A 23,181-nucleotide genomic window follows, 5' to 3' on the forward strand; every position below is an offset into this window, starting at 1 on the left:
TCCCCCATAGGAATATATATTACGTATAGTGTTATGTATAAAGGACCTTTAAGGACCTTTGAGATAGTCACATGATAATGTGTTCACATGATGTGTTTGTTACCCAGAGAGCACCAGCTAACCAGGTGACCTACAGCTTGACCTATGGGCTTCTGGCTCAGCCCCCCTTTATAAGAGGAGGAGCCATTACAATCTCTCTCTTATCACTCCTGCTGAGATACAGTAAAGACCGGACGTCTCAGGGTCAGTGTCCAGCACATCTGGAGGCCTCAAGCCTAAATTACAGCCACAAGCCAGTAAGTCAAGTCATCTCTGTCTGCTGTCACTACCTACAGTCAAGTCAAGTCTATAGTCAAGTCTATTATAGTCAGCGTGGCTGTTCTAAAGTCTGTCAAAGTCACTACAAGTCCCAGCAAGCTGCGAGGCCCTTCTGTGTTACTGGTCACCTATCTGGGATCCTGGCCTAGCTGTAAAGACTATTACCATCGGTCTACCTCATTAAAGCTACCGTTAACCCTATCCTGGTCTTGGATTATTATTGCCCTATTGCCCTGCCTAACCTTGGGATAGCGGTACTACCGTTCGGGTGGCTACCGGGAAATCCTCGCCCTGGTGTCACAAACATTTAGGGGTGAATAACACCTTTCCCCTGGGCTACATCATTAGCCCCATACACCTTCACACCCCAAGACATCATAGAACTATGGGAAAGAACGCAATTTACTTGTGGGCTGAGGGAAATGTGTGACGTAGAGTCTGAGAGAAGTTATGCGGGAGAGAAGAAAGACGAAAGGAGTCTACCTGGAAACCAAGACATTAGAAGTCTACCCTCCTCCTGCCGGCTGAGAAGGTGCAAGTGGTACTGTGTAAAGGAACACGTTGGGGGCATTTATCATTGTCTTTAGAGCTGTTTTTTTTGTGTAGATTTGTCTCTATTTAGGCGCAAACGCCTCAGGCTATTTTTTGCGCCTTTTCGATTAACACTTTTTTTTTAAGTGTGTACAGACCAGCTGTTGGGGTTAGTCTTATGCAGTGGTAATGAATTTATCAACCGAGACTTTTTTGTGAAAAGGCGAAAAAATAAAATAAAATAAAAGGCGCAAATCCACTGAAAAGTGTCTAAACTGCAACAGCCCAGACTTAGCGTAGCTATTTGGTGTATGTGAAGAGTGAAATTTCAGAAAATGTGTATCCTCCACAAAATGTATCAAATGCTCTGCAAACATTTATAAAATTTGGCGGAGTCACGCAAAAAAAAACACGCAAAAAAAAAAAAATAAATAAATAAAATTTACTAAATCACACATATCTTAGTAAATGTCCCCCAGAGTTCTTAAAGGGGGACTCATGATACAGTGGCCGGAATAGCTTGACTTCATGGCCCCGCCCCCTCATGATGTCATGCTCCGCCCCCTCAATGCAAGCCTATGAGAGGGGGAGTGGCATCCATCATGCCCCCTCCCATAGAATTGCATTGAGGGGGGCGGAGCGTGACGTCACGAGGGGGCGGAGCCGTGATGTTACGATACTCCGGCCACTGTATCCTGAGTCATCACGCACGGAGCAAACTTAGCTGCAGGAGAGATTGCGGGGGTCCCCAGGGGCGGGTCCCCTGCGATCAGACATCTTATTCTTTATCCTTTGGATTGGGGATAACATGTCTAGGGGCGGAGTCCTCCTTTAATGATAAGTTCAAGTTCATGGGGAGTTTTTGTATTACTGTTTTTTTCTGGTTGCAAGTAAGTGCACGGCGTTCACCTTGTCAAAAAGGAGAGAATCCTGGGAAGAACAACAAGACGGTCACGAGGACCCATTAAGCCACTGGGCAATCCAGACATGTCTGGTACATCCCCATGGGTAACACATAGGTGTGGTAGGCTTTGGCAGGAGTTAGTTCCAGAGAGACCCATAGTGGCCCAAAAGGCTCAGGTAAGGGCCAACAGCCACCTGGGATGCAAGCTGGCCATTTGGGGGACTTATGCCCCAGAAAAGGGACCACTTTAAGAATTTTTTAGCGTTGGTGTTCCTAAACCATTTAAGTGCCACCATGTTTGAGCATCAGTCACAAGGAGTATCTTATCCCCAAAGGATAGGGGATAAGATGTCTGATCGCTCAGGTACTGCTGCTGGGGGCCCCCGCGATCTCCCGCAGCACCCAGCATTCTAATAAAAAGCCAGTGGTTGTGGCATCAAGGCTATGTGACGCCACGCCCCCCTCCATTCATGTCTATGGGAAGGGGCATGTCTGCCGACACGCCCCTTCCCATAGACATGAATGGAGGGGCGTGGCTGTGACATCGCGATCACGGCATCCGGCTCCAAGCGTTCTGAACAAAATGTTCAGAACGCTGGAGCACCGGAGTACCCCTTTAATAGGTTTATGAGGTTTACTGCATATAATACTCAAGTGAGAAATGATCCTATTCCAACAATACAGACCAGTTCTATAAAAATGCTGGAGGGCCCACATCTCTGCTTCTGCTCATTCTGGGTTTAGGAGTCCAATGGGTGGTCCTAATCACCCACTGGACTCCTAAGCCTGAATGAGCAGAGTATTATATCAACAAACTACAAGTTATAGTCATTTTTCCCCACAAAACTACATATATATATATATACACACTCAGTTCCTGATCAATAGCATGATGCCAGATGATTGCATTGTATTTTTAATGCTATGTGTTCCCTTTAAGCTGGCCATACACCTTTAATAATGTGCGGAAGTCAGCCATCTCTCCCCTCTTCATGGGAACGCTCGGCTCAGTTGGGTATTAATGTGTTCTGAATGGAGTGAGGGGGGATCCTTCGGCTGTCCGGACATGCTGGGAGTTGTAGTTTTGCAACAGCTGGAGGCGCACTGGTTGGAAGATACTGCTTTAAAGGGGTTATCCAGGAAAAAACTTTTTTTTTATATATCACCTGGCTCCAGAAAGTTAAACAGATTTGTAAATGACTTCTATTAAAAAATCGTAATCCTTTCAGTACTTATGAGCTTCTGAAGTAAAGGTTGTTCTTTTCTGTCCAAGTGCTCTCTGATGACACGTGTCTCGGGAAACGCCCAGTTTAGAAGCAAATCCCCATAGCAAACCTCTTCTAAACTGGGCAGTTTCCGAGACAGGTGTCATCAGAGAGCACTTGGACAGAAAAGAACAACCTTAACTTCAGAAGCTCATAAGTACTGAAAGGATTAAGATTTTTTTAATAGAAGTAATTTACAAATCTGTAACTTTCTGGAGCCAGTTGATATATATATAAAAAAAATTTTTTTTCCTGGAATACCCCTTTAATACAGTGTACTTAGACAGAAAACAACAACTCAACTTCAGCAGCTCATAAGTACTGAAAGGATTAAGATTTTTTAATAGAAGTAATTTACAAATCTGTAACCTTCTGGAGCCAGTTGATATATATAAAAGTTTTTTCCTGGAATACCCCTTTAATACAGTGTACTTAGACAGAAAAGAACAACTCAACTTCAGCAGCTCATAAGTACTGAAAGGATTAAATTTTTTAATAGAAGTAATTTACAAATCTGCTTAACTTTCTGGAGCCAGTATATATATATATATATATATATATATATATATATATATATATATATAATAGCTTATTCCTGGCTAACCCTTTTAACCTATGACCCCAGTGCTGGAAGAATACATATACACAGGTATAATCTCCATCAGACTTCACATAAGACTTTTGCCAAGAATAGAACCAAACCATAAGGTCGTATCAGTCCATTCATTCCATACGTAGCTGTATACAAGATCTGCTGCATTGTAGACCTCTATACACCAGCGTCTCGTAAAATACCAATACCCATACGGTTTCAATGAGTGCATATAAAATTAACATAAAAAGTAATAAAATGCAGGACTGGAATCAAAGGAATTCTGGGCAATTACAAGATAACAAAGAAAACACTGAAGGGAGGTGATGGGGGAGGAGATGAACTGCCAACAAGGGGGTCACGCAGGGAAGAGGGTGGTCCGATGGGACTAGAACCTCCAGAATGACCACAATAGACACAAAATCCCCTTCAAATTGTTAAATAAGGACTTAAACGTCAGGTCAGACGAGGTAGAAGGAAAAGAAAGAAACCTTCATATAGACACATTGTAGATGACTTCTTAGTAGTAAAGGGTATGTTTATTTAAAGGGGTATTCCAGGAATACTGGGTCCAGAATGTTAAAGAGATTTGTAAATTACTTCTATAAAAAAAAAACTTAATCCTTTCAATAATTATCAGCTGCTGAAGTTGAGTTGTTGTTTTCTGTCTGGCAACAGTGCTCTCTGCTGACATCTCTGCTTGTCTCGGAAACTGCACAGAGTCGAAGATGTTTGCTATAGGACTTTGCTTCGAAACTGGGCGGTTCCCGAGACACGTGTCATCAGAGAGCACTTAGACAGAAAAGAACAACTCAACTTCAGAAGCTCATAAGTACTGAAAGGATGAAGATTTTTTAATAGAAGTAATTTACAAATCTGTTTAACTTTCTGGAGCCAGTTGATATATATATATATAAAAAAAAGTTTTTCCTGGAAAACCCCTTTAATTTGTGGTCTATAGGACCATCATGTCGGACTTACCTCCTGTAGGTTGGTACCACCCACTGAAGTTTTAAGAGGTTTGAGTTTTTTTTTTTTTTAAATCAAAAACAGCGCCACTCAGGTCCACTGGTCATGTCCTGTATTGCAGCGCAGCCTTGTAAACAGGGCTAAGATGCAATACCAGACATGGCCAATAGTAGAATTTAATTATTCAATCATTATTTTTAACTTTATAAATAAAAGAAATATATATATATATATATATATATATATAAAATATATATATATATATATATGGTGTCCCATCACCAAAGGCTGTCCATACATATATATATATATATATATATAAATATATATATATATTCAGACCTGCAGCTCGGGTGTTGGGCCCACTGAGAGACTTCTTGCCACATTAATTATGTTTTGCACTTTACTAATAATTAATATATTTTTATAGTTATTTTTTTTAATTTTTTTAATTTAATTTTATAGTTTTATTTTATTTTATAGTTATGCTTATGTATGTTATAAACTGTTCCGAACACTGGAGTCGGGAGCTCGTGACGTCAAAGCCCTGCCCCTTCATGATGTCATGCCCCGCCCCCTCAATGTAAGTCTATAGGAGGGGGCGTAGCAGCTGCCACGCCCTCTCCCATAGACTTGCATTGAGGGGGCGTGGCGTGACATCACGAACTCGACGGCGCCAGCTCCAGCGTTCAGAACTGTTTGTTCCAAACGCTGAACAGCGGAGTACCCCTTTGAGAGCAGTGTAAACCCCATGTGACCCTGCCTGCCAATGGGAACCCCTAAATTCTAGCCCATATAGTGTCGTGGGGGAGGAGTTGCCCCAGATATGTCTGAGCAGCAGTGCGGTAAAGGTGTAAGGTGTGTTGTGTGCCCTGAGGGAAGGCCCAGATCAAATCTACTTCATCCAGTCATTCTGCAAGGATCACCCGCACGGTGGAAGTTCATGCCCTGGCGGAGGAAGCTACAAGATCTTGACAGAACCTTAACTACCAGGATCAATCATCTATTCTCTCAAGTCAGCATCAATTTATTGGGTGAAAGCACCACAAGTCCCAGCAAGGCAACAGGGCTCCCAAGGGATTACACTGCATCCTCTCTACTCTGCACCATACTGTCTGTATAATACCATCTGCACCCTTCTCAGTAAAGACAGTTATCCATAACATGACATCGGTGTGTTCATTTACTCCCTGTGCCTGGCCCAGGAGAAGCTGTCTCCAACCTCGGACCGTGTATAGGATAACGGTGCCCTGGTGTCACGAAGTGATAAGGTATTTCCTACTCCACCTGTGGCACCACGTCTATTGTTATATATTCATTTACTCCCTGTGCCTGGCCCAGGAGAAGCTGTCTCCAACCTCGGACCGTGTATAGGATAACGGTGCCCTGGCGTCACGAAGTGATAAGGTATTTCCTACTCCACCTGTGGCACCACGTCTATTCTTACATATTCATTTACTCCCTGTGCCTGGCCCAGGAGAAGCTGTCTCCAACCTCGCACCATGTATAGGATAACGGTGCCCTGGCGTCACGAAGTGATAAGGTATTTCCTACTCCACCTGTGGTACCATGTCTATTCTTATATATATATATATATTTACTTTATACATAGGACTTAATCTATCATGATGGTTAATAGCATATATGTGTAAGGATAATGAAGAAAAAGTCATGAGACAGGTGCATTATAAATTTAACTTATATATACAAGCAACGTTTCCGGACAGGACTAGCGCTTGCATTCCTAAATTGCAGGCGGGACCTGGACTTGTCACTTTAAAGCAGTGTTTCGGGACCAGTGTGCCTCCAGCTGTTGCCAAATTACAACTCCCAGCATGCCTCCGGCTGTTCGGGCATGCTGGGAGTTGTAGTTTGGCAACAGCTGGAGGCACACTGGTTGGAGAACACTGGTATAGGCGAATTCTCCTAATGTATATTACCAATGTATGCAAGTATTGTGAAATACATCAGAACAGCTTTAAAGGGGTGTTCCAGGAAAAAACTTTTTTATATATATCAACTGGCTCCAGAAAGTTAAACAGATTTGTAAATTACTTCTATTAGAAAATCTTAATCCTTTCAGTACTTATGAGCTTCTGAAGTTAAGGTTGTTCTTTTCTGTCTAAGTGCTCTCTGATGACACATGTCTCGGGAAACACCCAGTTTAGAAGAGGTTTGCTATGGGGATTTGCTTCTAAACTGGGCGGTTCCCGAGACACGTGTCATCAGAGAGCACTTAGACAGAAAAGAACAACCTTAACTTCAAAAGCTCATATGTACTGAAAGGATTAAGATTTTTTAATAGAAGTAATTTACAAATCTGTTTAACTTTCTGGAGCCAGTTGATATATAGAAAAAAAGTTTTTTTTCCTGGAATACCCCTTTAAAATCTAACCCCTATGGGGGAGATTTATGTGTCGGTGTGAGGTAGAAATCATTTAAACCCTGTCAGTGTTTTCTATTTTTTGAATGTCTGTGCAAAATTTATCTTTACGCGAAATTGTGTATATATATATATATATATATATATATATATATATATATATATATATAAATAAATAAAGTTTTTTCCTGGATAACCCCATAATGCGCCCAGTGGAGCATGCTACAAGTTTGGGTGTCATATTATGGCTACATAAATCGAAAGCTGTATGGGGCCATGTAACGCTAGTGTATGGTAAGGCTTTGAGCCAGTGCTTCCCAACTGGGGTGCCTCCAGCTGTTGCTAAACTACAACTCCCAGCTTGCCCGGACAGCCAAAGGCTGTCCGGGCATGCTGGGAGTTGTAGTTTTGCAACAGCTGGAGGCACCCTGGTTGGGAAGCACTGCTTTAAGCAGTAGCTATTCCAGGTGCGGCCTATAAATATTGGTCAATCCCAAATGGCTAGCCGCTAGCACTTGCAATAAACAAACAATTCGGAGTTGGATCGGGACTTGCCACTTAAAAGCCTCACCTGCATGCAATTCACAGGTCCTTCTCTTTGTCAGGAGGACCTGACGAAGAGGGGTGTCATCCCCTCGAAACGCGTTTTCTGCATTTACTGGCAATAAAGCCCATTTTCTTTACTATTTTCCTGTCCGGCCTTAGGTAACTTATTACCGTCGCCTTCCACCACTACCGCATCTGTTTCCGCTCCTGCACAAGGATCGCCAAATCTTCTATCTGTAATTCAGGTTTACAAGCACTAGATGGGGCCAGTAGCACTGTGTGTAAGGGCCCAATGCACATGGTAATAAGTGGTGAACATACCAATATCGTCTAGTGTATTAGGGCCAGTGATCAGCCTTGTTTGTTGGCTGATCGGGTTTCGGCCTATTAAAAAATTCATCAGCCGCACATCTCCCCGTGAAATAGGGGTTGTGTGGCTGATGGTTAATAAATGAAAAGGGCGTCTAGGTCATTCTGTCCTTCCGACTAAAAGCTCAAGCCTTGTAATAAGGTCTGGAATTGGCGGGCGTGGATTTATGCGATCGGCACACCTTTACAGATGGTCTCGGGCCATTTAATTAAGCCCCAACAGTACCCTAAAGGTGAGCAATGGAGCATTAAAGGGGTATTCCAGGAAAAAAACTTTTTTTTTTTTTTTATCAATGGGCTCCAGAAAGTTAAACAGATTTCTAAATTACTTCTATAAAAAAATCTTAATCCTTCCAATAATTATCAGTTGCTGAAGTTGAGTTGTTCTTTTCTGTCTGACAACAGTGCTCTCTGCTGACACCTCTGTCTGTCTTGGGTACTGCACAGAGTAGAAAAGGTATGCTATGGGGATTTGCTTCTACTCTGGACAGTTCCCGAGACACGTGTCATCAGAGAGCACTTAAACAGAAAAGAACAACTCAACTTCAGAAGCTCATAAGTACTGAAAGGATTAAGATTTTTTTTAATAGAAGTAATTTACAAATCGGTTTAAAGGGGTATTCCAGGCAAAACCTTTTATATATATATATATATATATATATATATATATATATATATATATATATATATATATATCAACTGGCTCTGGAAAGTTAAACATATTTGTAAATTACTTCTATTAAAAAATCTTAATCCTTCCAATAGTTATTAGCTTCTGAAGTTTTCTGTCTAACTGCTCAATGATGATGTCACATCCCGGGAGCTGTGCATGATGGGAGAATATCCCCATAGGAACTGCACAGCTCCCAGGAGTCATCAGAGAGCAGTTAGACAGAAAACATCAACTCAACTTCAGAAGCTAATAACTATTGGAAGGATTAAGATTTTTTAATAGAAGTAATTTACAAATCTGTTTAACTTTCCAGAGCCAGTTGATATATAAAAAAAAGTTTTGGCCTGGAATACCCCTTTAACTTTCTGGAGCCAGTTGATTTATATATATATATATATATATATTTATATATATATATATATAAAGTTTTTTCCTGGATAACCCCTTTAACTTTCTGGAGCCAGTTGATTATATATATATATATATTTATATATATATATAAAGTTTTTTCCTGGATAACCCCTTTAAGGGTACAAAGATCTACATGATTGGAGAGGAACTACTGCTATGTCACCAATCTGTCCAGTACAGGTGGAGTAAGTCTTTGGGGGGCATTGGAATAGAACAGAGAAAAATCCAAATTCTGGACTGGCTGGGACCCCCGCGATCTCTGCTGCGGCACCCAGTCATCCGGTGCATCCAGTCATTCTCTGTGCCGGATGTCTAACGATACATTGCCAGAGGCTCGTGACGCCATGGCCATGCCCCCTCGTGACGTCACAACCATGCCCGCCTCCCATAGACTTGCATTGAGGGGGCGTAGCATGACATCACGAACCTCCGGCGCTACAGCCGGCGTTCTTACCAAAATATATCACAGTATAGGTTCACGTTGTCACCTAACCTGAACTTATACATCACACGTATTCCATCCATATAGAGAGGAGCTGTTATCACAATGGCCCTTCTATAACCACTTACCAACCTTTCTCTGTTTATTCTGTTTATTCCAATGAGGTAACTGGAAAAACCTGGAATGTTGGTGGCTTTGGGGACTAAGTTGCTTAGTAAGTAAGGTTGGGGACCACAGACTTGAAAAATACATAGATGGCAAATGTATCCAGGTCACAGTAGTAAGAAAAGCCCGAGTGGGGAACATGATCGCCTGTTATCTGCTCTCCCGCAGCTTGTTTAAGGGGTATTTCGGCTTTATACATCTTATCCCCTATCCTTTGGATAGGGGAAAAGATGTATGATCGCAGGGGTCCCGCCGCTGGGGACCCCCGCGATCTCGGTGCAGCCCCTGGCTGCACCGAGATCGCGGGGGTCCCCAGCGGCGGGACCTCTGCGATCATACATCACCGGAATGCCCCTTTAAAGGGGTACTCCTCTGGAAAACATTATTTTTTTAAGTCAACTGGTGCCAGAAAGGTAAACAGATTTGTAAATTTCTTCTATTTAAAAATGTTAATCCTTCCAGTACTTATCAGCTGCTATATGTTGCAGAGGAAGTTCTTTCCTTTTTGAATTTCCTTTCTGCCTGACCACAGTGCTCTCTGCTGACACCTCTGTCCATTTTAGGAACTGTGCAGAGCAGGAGAGGTTTACCATGGGGATTTGCTCCTACTCTGGACAGTTCCCAAAATGGACAGAGGTGTCAGCAGAGAGCACTGTGGTCAGACAGAAAGGAAATTCAAAAAGAAAAGAACTTGCTGCGCAACAGATTTTTAAATAGAAGTAATTTACAAATTTGTTTAACTTTCTGGTACCAGTTGATTTAAAAAAAAATGTTTTCCAGTGGAGTACCCCTTTAACTTATGGTACTGGTCTCCTCATCTAGGAAAAAGAGACCTGGGCTCGGATGCAACTGTACCCTCGGCAACCCCTAGTTATGCCCGTCAACCGAACAAGCTTTTGTCTAAGGGCTAAAGTATATGGGCAACTTTTTTATTTTATTTATTTATTTTAAATCAACTGGTGCCTGAAAATTAAACAGATTTTTAAATTACTTCTATTAAAAAATCTTAATAATTCCAGTACTTATTAGCTGCTGAACACTACAGAGGAAATTGTTTTCTTTTTGGAACACAGAGCTCTCTGCTGACAAGAACTGTCCAGAGTAGGAGAAAATCCCCATAGAAAACATATGCTGCTCTGGACAGTTCCTAAAATGGACAGAGATGTCAGCAGAGAGCACTGTGGTCGTGATGTCAGCAGAGAGCTCTGTGTTCCAAAAAGAAAATAATTTCCTCTGTAGTTTTCAGCAGCTATAAGTACTGGAAGGATTAAGATTTTTAAAAGAAGTCATTTACAAATCTGTTACTTTCTGGCACCAATTGATTTAAAAAAAAAAAAGTTTTCCACCGGAGTACCCCTTTAAATTCAGGGCCAGCTCTAGTCAATAGAAACAGTGTCAAAGAAAGTACAATTCCTATCTATAGAGAACGACATAGGAGGGAATTTATCAAAACCTGTCCAGAGGAAAAGGTGCTGAGTTGTCCATAGCAACCAATCAGATCGCTGCTTTCATTTTCCATAGGCCTTTTCAAAAATGAAAGTAGCGATCTGATTGGTTGCTATGGGCATCTCAGCAACTTTTCCTCTGGGCGGATTTTGATGAATCTCCCCAATTGTGCACGGAAAAACATTAGAAGAACATCTCTTGCCCTGGAAAATCCTGCATTACATTGACCGCCCTCTGATTCCAGTCAGAGCTGTGTAATGCTTCATTTTCTCTGTGGTCAGTGACTGATTTTTGGTAAGGAGATCCTAGGGGGAGCCATTTTCACCGATGTTCATTTCCAATGAGTTCCCTTATTTAGAAAACTCAACATCTAGAATTGATATTGAAAAAGTTTACTGTCTAATCTTTTGATAATGTGAACTAATACGCTCATCATTTATCTATCTATCTACATGAAGAAAAATAGCAGCACTCCAGGTTCATATAGAAAAGGTGTAAGGCTTTATTCACCACACATCAGAGTGAGGTTTCGGCCGTCTCACACGGCCATTGGCTTGACAATGGGCTTAACAATGGCCGTGTGAGACGGCCGAAACCTCACTCTGATGTGTGGTGAATAAAGCCTTACACCTTTTCTATATGAACCTGGAGTGCTGCTATTTTTCTTCATGTGGATATTTTGGGGACTGTGACCGAGTCCAACTACACCCTGCACCCCCCAGCAACTACCTTCAAGTGCTGCCCTGTTTCTAGAAGTATCTATCTATCTATCTATTTTATATCTATCTCATATCTATCTATCTACCTCATATCTATCTATCTATCTATCTATCTCATATCTATCTATTTATCTCATATCTATCTATCTATATATCTATCTCATATCTATTTATCTATCTCATATCTATGTCATATCTATCTATCTATCTATCTATCTATCTCATATCCATCTATCTCATATCTATCTATCTCATATCTATCTATCTATCTCATATCTATCTATCTCATCTCTATCTATCTCTATCTATCTATCTCATATCTATCTATCTCATATTTATCCATCTATCTATCTCATATCTATCTATCTATTTAAACTTTGTATTACCTATTATCTACTTTTTCTTTCTTTCATCTATGTATCTATCCATCTATTATCAAAAACTGTGCAGAAAAAGAGTGGTGTAGTTGCCCATGGCAACCAATCAAATTGCTTCTTTCATTTTTAAAGAGACCTGTGAAAAATGAAAGAAGCGATCCAATTGGTTGCCTTGGGGAACTGCACCACTCTTCCTCTACACAGGTTTTGATAAATCTCCCCATATTGACTATAGGATTGGTGTAAGTTCTTTGTATACAGCTCGAGTCTACATGTTCATTATCTGCATTATCTTCAGAAGGAACCTGTCCCGGGAAGGAATTTGGGGCTGAGAACATGGACAGTGTAGCATGTGGGGCCCGACTACCCAATCTCAACTACTATCAGAAACAGGGGCGTAGCTGTAGAGGTAGCAGTCGCACTGGGGCCCTGGTGCCTAAGGAGGGCCCCAAAGCACATCTGCCCCATTAGAGACCTGAAATAAAATTGGCATATGGGGCCCTGTTGCAGATTTTGCATCGGGGCCCAGAAGCTACAAGCTACGTCTCTGAAAGGAGGCTTTGGCTTATGGCCAAGGTGTGCCATAACAATATGATTATGGGGGAGGACCAATGACCCCGAGAACAAGAGCACCGAGGTCCTCACCGAGTGTCACTGTCATTATAAAAATAAATAAAGAAATTGACATATTAGACATACCGTCTATACTCGAGTATAAGCCGAGTTTTTCAGCACAATTTTTCGTGCTGAAAAGGCCCCCCCTCGGCTTATACTCGAGTGAACAAAACAACTTTCTGGCCTGTCAATCCCTTCAGTGGTCTTCAACCTGCGGACCTCCAGATGTTGCAAAACTACAACTCCCAGCATGCCCGGACAGCCATCGGCTGTCCGGGCATGCTGGGAGTTGTAGTTTTGAAACATCTGGAGGTCCGCAGGTTTAAGAGCACTGCCCGGGACTTTGTCATCATCCAGACCCCCCTTTTGTTTTCTACTCACCTCCCCTCGGTGGGAAGGAAGGGTGAGCTGGTCCGGGCCATCTATGCTGCAGGAACCGTCCGGTGTGGAGGGTTAGTCGTTCCGGGCTGTCCATCTTCACCGGGAGGCCCTCTTCTCCACTCCGGCCCCGGACTAGTGACGCTGCATTGACGCCACCGCACAGGGACGTTCATGCGCACGGACGTGACGTGCGCGTCTTCTTCAAGGCAACGTCACTACTCCGGGGCCGGAGCGGAGAAGAGGGCCTCCCGGTGAAGATGGACAGCCCGGAACGACTAACCCTCCCCACCGGACGGTCTCTGCAGCATAGATGGCCCGGACCAGCTCACCCTTCCTACCCACCGAGGGGAGGTGAGTAGAAAACAAAAGGGGGGTCTGGATGATGACAAAGGCCACAGTGGTCTTCAACTTGTCGTTTTGCAACATCTGGAGGTCCACAGGTGATGATGAAGGTGGGGGGATGATGACGGGGGTGTTAATGACGGGGGTCTGGATGATGACAGGCGGTGATGATGACGGGGGTGTTAATGACGGGGGTCTGGATGATGATGGGGGTGTTAATGACGGGGGTCTGGATGATGACAGGCGGTCATGATGACGGGGGTGTTAATGACGGGGTCTGGATGATGACAGACGGTCATGATGACGGGGGTGTTAATGACGGGGGTCTGGATGATGACAGGCGGTCATGATGACGGGGGTGTTAATGCCGGGGGTCTGGATGATGATGGGGGTGTTAATGACGGGGGTCTGGATGATGACAGGGGGGATGATGACAGGGGGGGGATGATGACAGGGGGGGGATGATGACATGGGGTGGATGATGTATTTCCCACCCTAGGCTTATAGTCGAGTCAATAACTTTTCCTGGGTTTTTGGGGTGAAATTAGGGGCCGCGGCTTATATTCGAGAAGGCTTATACTCGAGTATATACGGTATATTAGACATATAGAGACGGCACAAGTTTTGATCGGTCAAGGTCTGGGCGCTGCAGCAGAAGGATCCTATAGAAAGTCCATGGAGCCCATTTCCTACAGTGAGAGGAGAGATCAGGAGAAAAGCGGTCAGCTTCTCCCTGCTTATCTTAGGAATCGGTGGGGGTCTTAGCACCTAGACCCCGACCAAAACCTGTTACATGTCTCTATGACATTTAAACTTTTTCTTTCCAGCAAGGCTCCCCCAATCCACCATGCAAGTAAATGAACAGAATGTCATTTTGCAGGGGGGAAAATTTGAAGGGGTTGCTATGGCCCCTTCAGTCTGAAAATTCATGGGGACTTATCAGTCCAACCCCCATCTATCAAGTAGTGATGGTATATCCTAGCGCTAGGTCACCCCTTCTAATGGGGGAAAACCCCTATAAACGCTAAAAATGTCACAGCCTGACTCTAATCTAAACATTACATTTAAGATACTGGTTTTCAATATGTGGATCTCCAGCTCAGTATGCTGAGAGTTGTAGTTCTGAAACGACCGGAGGTCCACAGGTAGGTTGGAGAGCACTGTTTTAGGACGTACATAGCCAACATTAGTCTCTATGCTATCTATTGCCTTCATAGTCAAGTTTTACAAATGCATCTACAGCTAGAACTTAACACAATAAACCAATTATTCAGAGTCATAATTTACAGAGAAGTTTAAATTTTTTTTTTTTTTTTTTGTATAATAGTAAATTTCGGACAGAACCATATCAAGCAATATGGAGCATTAACAGATTTCACCAAAAACTCTTTTTTTTTAAATAGTAATGAATAGGAAACATTTTCGATGACGAAGAATAAAAAGTTGGCCTGCGGAGGTGGGATCTACTGTAGCTTTCCGAAATATGATTTTTTACTAATTTTTTTTTAACCTTTTTGTGGACATTAAGAAGAGTTGACTTTTCAATGTCTACGTAAACATAAAATAGGAATTTTATTTTTGAAATTTGTATCCAACTTCACAAAAAAGTTTAGTAGTCAACAAGACCACTAAAAAAACATGAGTTTTATTTATTTTTTGTAGCTGTGCAAGAAAAATAGATAGATATGAGATAGATAGATATGAGATAGATAGATATGAGATAGATAGATATGAGATAGATAGATAGATATGAGATAGATAGATAGATAGATAGATAGATAGATAGGAGATAGATAGATATGAGATAGATAGATATGAGATAGATAGATAGATAGATAGATATGAAATAGATATGAGATAGATAGATATGAGATAGATAGATATGAGATATATATATATGAGATAGATAGATAGATATATAGATATGAGAGATAGATAGATATGAAATAGATAAATATGAGATAGATAGATAGATATTAGATAGATAGATATGAGATAGATAGAATGAGATAGATAGATAGATATGAGATAGATAGATATGAGTTTGATAGATAGATAGATAGATATGAGATAGGTATGAGATAGATAGATATGAGATAGATAGGAGATAGATAAACAGATGGTTGATAGATTTGAGATAGATAGGTAGGAGATAGATAGATATGAGATAGATAGATAGATATATATATAGATAGATAAATAGATGGTAGATAGATAGAAGATAGATAGATATGAGATAGATAGATAGGAGATAGATAGATAGATAGGAGATAGATAGATAGATATGAGAGATAGATAGATAGATAGGAGATAGATATATAGATAAATAGATGGTAGATAGATATGAGATACATGTGAGAAAGAAAGAAAATCAAATGATAGAAAATACAAAGATTAGATATAGATAAAAAGATAGATGGACATACAAAAAGATAAAGGTTAGGTAAATAATATAAAGATGGATAGATTTAAGTAGATAGATAGATAGATGAAAGAAAGAAAAAGAAAGATGATAGATAATACAAAGATTACATAGAAATAGTTAGATAGAAAGATTAAGGTTAGGTAAATAATAGATGGATAGATACATAGATGAAAGAAAGAAAGTAGGTGATAGATAATACAAAATTTAAATAGATAGATAGATAAATGATGAGCGTATTAGTTCACATTATCAAAAGATAACAAAAGATGACAGTAAACTTTTTCAATATCAATTCTAGATGTTGAGTTTTCTAAATAAGGGAACTTATTAGTAAAGTGAATTGATGCATTTATGTTATAGTTATGTTATCAGGGAGCAGTATAATAGAATGTTCCTTTAGAAACTGATAGAATATATTAAATAATAAATAGATATGAGATAGATAGGTAGATAGATAGAGATAGATAGATATGAGATAGATAGATAGATATGAGATAGATAGATAGATAGATAGATAGATATGAGATAGATGATAGATATGAGATAAATAGATATGATAGATATGAGATAGATAGATAGATAGATAGATGGATAGATAGATATGAGATAGATAGATATGAGATAGATAGATATGAGATATGTGATAGATAGATATGAGATAGCTAGATAGATATGAGAGATATATAGATAGATATGGAATAGATAGAGATAGATAGATGGATGAATAGATAAATATGGGATGGATAGATAGATATGAGATAGATAGATATGAGATAGATAGATAGATAGATAGATATGAGATAGATAGATATGAGATAGATAGATAGATAGATAGATATGAGATAGATAGAGATAGATAGATAGGAGATAGATAGATATGAGATAGATAGATAGATATGAGATAGATAGATAGGAGATAGATATGAGATAGATAGATAGATATGAGATAGATAGATAGATAGGAGATAGATAGATAGATAGATATGCGATAGATAGATATGAGATAGATGGATAGGAGATAGATAGATAGATGTGAATTAGATAGATATGAGATAGATAGATATGAGATAGATAGATGGGTATGAGATAGATAGATATGAGATAGATAGATAGATGGATATGAGATAGATAGATATGAGATAGATAAAAGTGAGTTGTGAGACCATACGAGTAGATGGCACAGGGATTGCTGGGATGACTGCAGTCACTGAGGGTGATGTGTGTTCAGTATTATACAGACTCCTGTGTGCGGCAGGGATCGGCATTATGTGATGACACGCATGCTCAATCCAATCCCGCTGCCTCAACACTCAATCCCTTTTGTTGTTTTTTTTGATTTCTCAAAGAAGCGGCTCGCCTGGTGTTCCTCAGCACAGAACTGCTAACTCATAATATTTTGCTGTCGCGGATCTCTTTCCTCCACAGTGGTGTCCATGACAACGGGCCGAGGGACAATTACCATGGTAACCCCGGCCCCGGCAAACTTTACCCACTGCTTCCAAAAGTAACTTCTCACAAATGCCTCCTTACCAACACCCAGCATTCCTGGATTATAGATAGAAAGCCAGATCACCCATTTGATTTCATTTAGATTTTTTCGATAATTTTCTTTATTTTATTTTTTGTATCTTAAAAATATATAAAATAAATGTTCATAAATAAAAAAATAAAGTAAAACAAGTCATAAAAGTCTTAAAATATTTGTCAAAAATTTTGCCTACAATTTAATTTATTTATCTTTACCTGCTATTTTATTATTATTATTATTTTATTATATATTTTCTTTCCTTTTTTCTTATTGTACATTTTAAGTTATTATACTTAAATATAGTTTCTAACAATAAATGCTTTGATGGGATGACTTTGTGAAAAACTTTTTTTGTAAGGGGTGAAGTCACCGCTTCGGTGGTATTAACATTGGACTGAATAATCAGATCAGACGGGAAAAGAATGAGCCATACAATGAAATATGGTGATCTGAAGAAAGTCATTAAACAGAGTATAGTGATGGCCGCCTACTGTGCCCCATTACAGAGGGAGAACAAGCACACCTAACACTTGTTGCTTCCAGTATACGTGCTTTATGACAGTGCCAAAAAGTGATACCCAAAAATAATGTTCATATGAAAACATGAATGTAATCAATAATAATCAGGCAACATGAATTCATATATTAAGGTAGAATAATATCATATATATTGATGTCAACTAACTTCTTACGGAAGTTACTAAAGTATGGAAATTAAAAAAAAAAATATAAAACAAAAATGTTTTTAAATGTTTTAAATTTCAAATCTAATTCCTAATTTTGATTATGGTTCCGAATCATGTTTATCATAAGAATTTAATCAAATTATTTCTTTTTATATACAACTATACATGGAGTCACCCAATCTGATATAAAAAAAATTGATTTTATGTAGATAAATCTTTAAAAAGTTCTGTATTTGTTCAAATTACGACCCCACCCCAAGGAGAAAAAAACAAAAAACAAAACAAAACAAAAAACCTTTATTCCTCTTTTAGATTCCAATTATGTATTTTCAATATTAGTTTTTTTTTAAAAACTTTGCAGCAATGGAGTGAAATGAATCGATCTTAAAAAAAATCGTATTTAATAGGGTGGAGTTGACTTTATGGTAAAACTTTATAGGCAGGGGATGGTGAATTGCATCCATCTTCAGAAGTCTTTGGGGGTTTTAGTATAAATAGGATTGGTTCCTTTAAAAAGTGTAAAATTTGGAAACTTCTAAAGAATTGTTAGAAATTGTAATGTTTTATATGTTCCTGATTTATATGTTGTAATCAAACTAATACTATAAGGGGTTAAACAAAAAAAATGACAAAAAAATGTATAAATAGTGCCCTTATAATTTAAGTTGATGGTGTAGCTAACTACGGTATATCTTATCTAACATATAATAGTAAAATCAAATACATTTTCTTATTTTCTTTTCTTAGCTGTTTCTACAGTATATAGCTTTTTTATTTTATTTCTTTTTTAGTTTTTATAGTATTAATATGCTAGTGTTACAGTATGTCCCCATACTATATGTATCATCAGAATCCAGGCAACAGGTGTATTTAGAGGAAAGACTTATGGAAGTTTCTACTGAAAAGCACACAAAATACAAATTAAAAATAAAACATAAAACCAAAAAGTTAACTTTTTTTTTTTTTTACTTGTATATACAAGGATCAAAAAAAGTTTACAGGCATTATTATAGAAATAAATTGACAGTATACCAGACCATCTGATCTGCATCAAAAGATAAAAATATAATAAAATATTTAAAAGAAAAAAAAAAGATGTTATATATATATATATATATTTTTTTTTTCTATAGACTTTCTAGTCTATTTATATATAAACGATATAAAAGTTTCACAGAATAAAAAAAAAAAAAAAAAAAAAGAAATTCTGAGGAGCTTCAGGACTGAACTGGTTAAAAGAAAGTAGTTGCTTTAGCCAATATAAAGTTAAACTAACCTGTGGAATCCATGTCTGGTTCCTCCAATATCCCACAATGCATGATCTTCCCATGGGCAGAACAGGAGACCAAAATTCTAGGGGTTGTGAGACCCCCTATCTCAGTGGAAGGGAGCAAAAGGAAGGCAAATGGACACTTGGTAAATCCAGCAGGGCAGAGACAGACCAGTCACAATGTTTGCTGATGTTGCATGGGAAAAAGCATCATTTTATAAGAGCCCTGATGGGAGACATGTCATTGATAGGCCAGGCTGCCTGATGAATGGCTGGTAGTCAGATGGGGATGTGGCAAGGCTCTCTGTGAAGCCCATTGTGGTGCTGTTTTGAATAATAAAGACTTTCCTCTAAAAAGGGGGGCTTAAATCTACGCAATCCCTGCACTTCAACCCCCCCTTTCTATTATAAAACCCTCTTTTTTTATTACTTTTATACTTCCCCAGGCTTGTCCTCCCTTCCTTACATAAACTGATGTTTTTGCTCCACACAAATCAACATTATGGATTGTACGACCCGAAAAAGAAAAAACAACAACAACAACAAAAACGTATCACCGGATGCCATTAAGATGACACCGCTCTTTCTAATAAACGTAATAATTCACACATGTTGCTAACTAGTCGCACCTCATGTGTTATGCATTACACAGTGAAAAACTAAATATCATTGTAAAGAAAAAATATATATATAAAAAAAAAATGGAAAAGTTTTGAAATTTTTACAAACTTTTTATTTTGTGCAAAGTGTTAAGATTTAGGTTCCTTGATCTTGTAGCAGGTGATGGCAGATTTTTAATGGTTGCAGAGTTTTTATGAGTCGGAATTGGATGTTAAAAGTGAAAAGCCAGGGCTTTGGGGCGATGATAAAGTGGCTTTTTTTTTTTTTTTTTTTTTTTAGGAAGGAAAATCTGTGATTAGAATATGAATAGAACTCCAACAGGGAAAGAGAAAAGAGATTACAGATGAATTGCTTTCACCGTGTATACGGGCACTGCTCCCTCCTCCGCAAACAGCAAACTATACCAGTGCTGCACAGGAAACAAGGCAGCTCTTACTAAATCACTTTCCCTTACCACAGAATTCCACGTCCAATTTACTAGTCACTATTAATAAGAAAGTTCTCCTCTGACCCAATGTTGTAGCTCTGGGTGTATGCCGACTATTTGAACTGCAGAAAATTAGATAGAAATGTCCCTCTTTTAGGCACTGCTTCTCCCAACGAAGTCAATGAGACAGGTATTCATTAGAAAGTTTATTGTAAAACCAATGACGCGTTTCGGGTTGAAAAACCCTTCCTCAGATAGGCATCTGAGGAAGGGTTTTCAACCTGAAACGCGTCATTGGTTTTACAATAAAATCTTTCTAATGAATACCTGTCTCATTGACTTTGTTGGGAGAAGCAGCGCCTAAAAGAGGGACATTTCTATCTAATTTTCTGCATATTTTGTGGGCAGTCCTGCACCTGTTCCCATGTCCCTACGTCATCGCAGCACTCCCGGATAAACATCACAAAACCCCGTACTTAAATCGTCGGGGTGATAAGCGCATTTCTATTGCGCTCAAGGTGAGCACAATACCTACCTGTATTGTTTAGAATTTTACATGTTGAGGATAATGCACTAGGCACCTTGTGTGGTTGTTTTTGTCTCCTGTTTCGACTATTTGAACCGTCATTTAATTTGCAAATGTGTAATTTTTATTTGCATTATATCTAAGGCCGGGGCAAGATGGCAACTTTTGCTACAGTAAGATGCATGCACATGGAAGTGTACAACAAGGGTTGTAAATACAACCCCATAGTCTGCTATCAGCCAATACAATTGGAAGTAATCCCTAGAAGCAACAGCGGCAGCATAGAGCAGCAGGCGAGGTCAAAATATGGCATTGCTGTGTGCATGATTCTTGATCCAAGATACAGATGATGAAAATTGAAGGCTATTTGTAATGTTTTCCCATTGGTGTTCCTGAGCCTCTCATGCAAAATCAGGAATGGGGCCCTCAACCTTCACGTTTTTTTGGTAGTCCTGCTGAGATACAATGGTTGGAAAGGTACAAGAGTTAGGTGCCAATGCAACCTTTGCACCCCTTATAGTTACTTCTTTTGCCTCCTAATTTTTTTTTCTCCAGACAGTCAAATGCCTACATTGGTCCCCGGTCACCACAAATAGTCACAAAAAGTTGCAATCTACTGTGGTGGGTATTGTCATATTGTCATTGTCTCGTGGTCAGAAATTATGGGACAATGTATATCTATTAATGTGATCTTTTTTAGGACCATGTTGAGGAACTTACAGCAGGAGGCAACAAAAAAGGGGGGTGACCGTTTCAACATCGTAGACTCCATGCATGCCACGTCACAGGTATGGCCTTCGACCCCAACGCCTCATTTGTAAAGATTTCCTCCAATAATTTATCATGAAAATGATCATTTTGTCCATTGCACAAGTGAACTTCCTCACTGTTCCAATTGTAGATATTAATTTGCAGAGATTTTACCAAAATATATGCCTGAAGCCCAATTTCACTAACTCCGAAGACTCAGTACCAAAACACATAGAGATATACCTGTCAGCCTCAAACCTTTAGGTCTTAGAACCCCTTAGAAACTTTTTGCCTCCTATAGACACACCCTCTATCAAAACTTTTATCGACTTGGTACAACAGGAGTTTAACGTCTTTCGTACCACCATCCCAGGAACCTGAGTCAGACTGCCATTCAGGCACTAGAGGCTTTTCGTTCTGATGAGAGTTTAGTGATAAAACCAGCAGATAAAGGGGACACCATTGTCATCCAGGACAAAACAGATTACCTGGCAGAGATATTTTCTCAACCATCCAAAACACTGGTATATAGACAATTACATGGCGACCCCTCTTCCTGCATCTTCAAGAATATTTCAGAGACCATAGGGGGGGGCTATTGACAATAAGACCCACAAATTTCTGACAGAATCCAACCTTCATTAGACCCATTATGGCTTCCACAAATTCCAATGTGGCCCCTTTATATCCAGACATTTACTTGTCTCAATTTGAACTTATTCCAAGCGCCAGATCCCTTGAGGTAGTCAGTCTCGAACTTAGTTACACCCATGCTCTGATCTGCCGGTTCCGCCCCCGGCTGTACAATCAGAGAACAAAGAAAGGGATATCCAGCATCCAGGTGAATTCCAACAGGGTATAACTTTATTTGGAGACTTGCAAATACACGCCAAACACTCTGACGCATTTTGCGCTAAGCGCGAAAGCGCGAAATGCGTCAGAGTGTTTGACGGGGCGGAACCGGCAGATCCGAGCACGGGTGTAACTAAGTTCAAGACTGACTACCTCAAGGGATCTGGCGCTTGGAATAAGTTCCGTTTTTGTTTTTTCTGCTGCCTATACCAATACCGGACCAGACGCTGCCTGGGATCGGGGGAATCAAGCTGCAGGATCCCACTCTATGATATATGCGATACCAGATGTTGTGCTCTGAGCGCAACACCACAGGGTGAGTGTTATTACCAGCATCTCCCTACTTGTGCCTAACGTACTTCACCAGGGGCGCTATTGTGTTCCTTTTTCTCTTCTTTTTTTCTCTTTGTGTCAATTTGAGGAAAGCTTTGTGTATAGTAACAATTTTTTTTGTACATACTTTCAAGGTGCGTTCGCCGAGCCACCCAGCTTTCCCAGTCTCTTGAAGCCCCAGCAGTTATAAGCTGCTCTTCCTCCCTGCGCTTCCCACTTCTGTAGTGCAGGGAGGACAATGCTGTACAGTACCCAGGGATATCCCCCCAGGGTGAAGATGGGTATCAGAAGCTCCCAATGAAGATTATATGGCAG

At 39.8% G+C, this 23,181-nt stretch overlaps 1 protein-coding gene and 1 long non-coding RNA gene across 5 annotated transcripts in view; one reads left to right on the forward strand and one right to left on the reverse strand.

Moving 5' to 3' along the window:
- The window catches only part of RFX4 (regulatory factor X4), an 84,747-nt gene that overhangs the window by 61,086 nt on the left and 480 nt on the right, over positions 1-23,181 (reverse strand). For 2 of the 4 annotated variants that reach the window (XM_056517307.1, XM_056517308.1), the window contains exon 1: positions 19,364-19,621. The exons of 1 other annotated variant lie outside the window; for it this stretch is intronic. In XM_056517307.1, the coding sequence (XP_056373282.1) occupies positions 19,364-19,406 (43 nt within the window). In that variant the 5' untranslated portion in view covers positions 19,407-19,621. Of the gene's footprint in view, positions 1-19,363; positions 19,622-23,181 lie in introns of those variants that run through there. One more of the 4 variants, XM_056517306.1, reaches the window with a different exon arrangement.
- On the forward strand, positions 20,826-23,178 carry LOC130267460 (uncharacterized). Its single transcript, XR_008843199.1, has 5 exons — positions 20,826-20,923; positions 21,487-21,552; positions 21,632-21,719; positions 22,758-22,849; positions 23,001-23,178. It is a non-coding gene; the product is annotated as an uncharacterized LOC130267460 (long non-coding RNA).

This window comes from Hyla sarda, chromosome 4 (assembly GCF_029499605.1).
Source record: "Hyla sarda isolate aHylSar1 chromosome 4, aHylSar1.hap1, whole genome shotgun sequence".
NCBI classification, from domain to species: Eukaryota; Metazoa; Chordata; class Amphibia; order Anura; family Hylidae; genus Hyla; species Hyla sarda.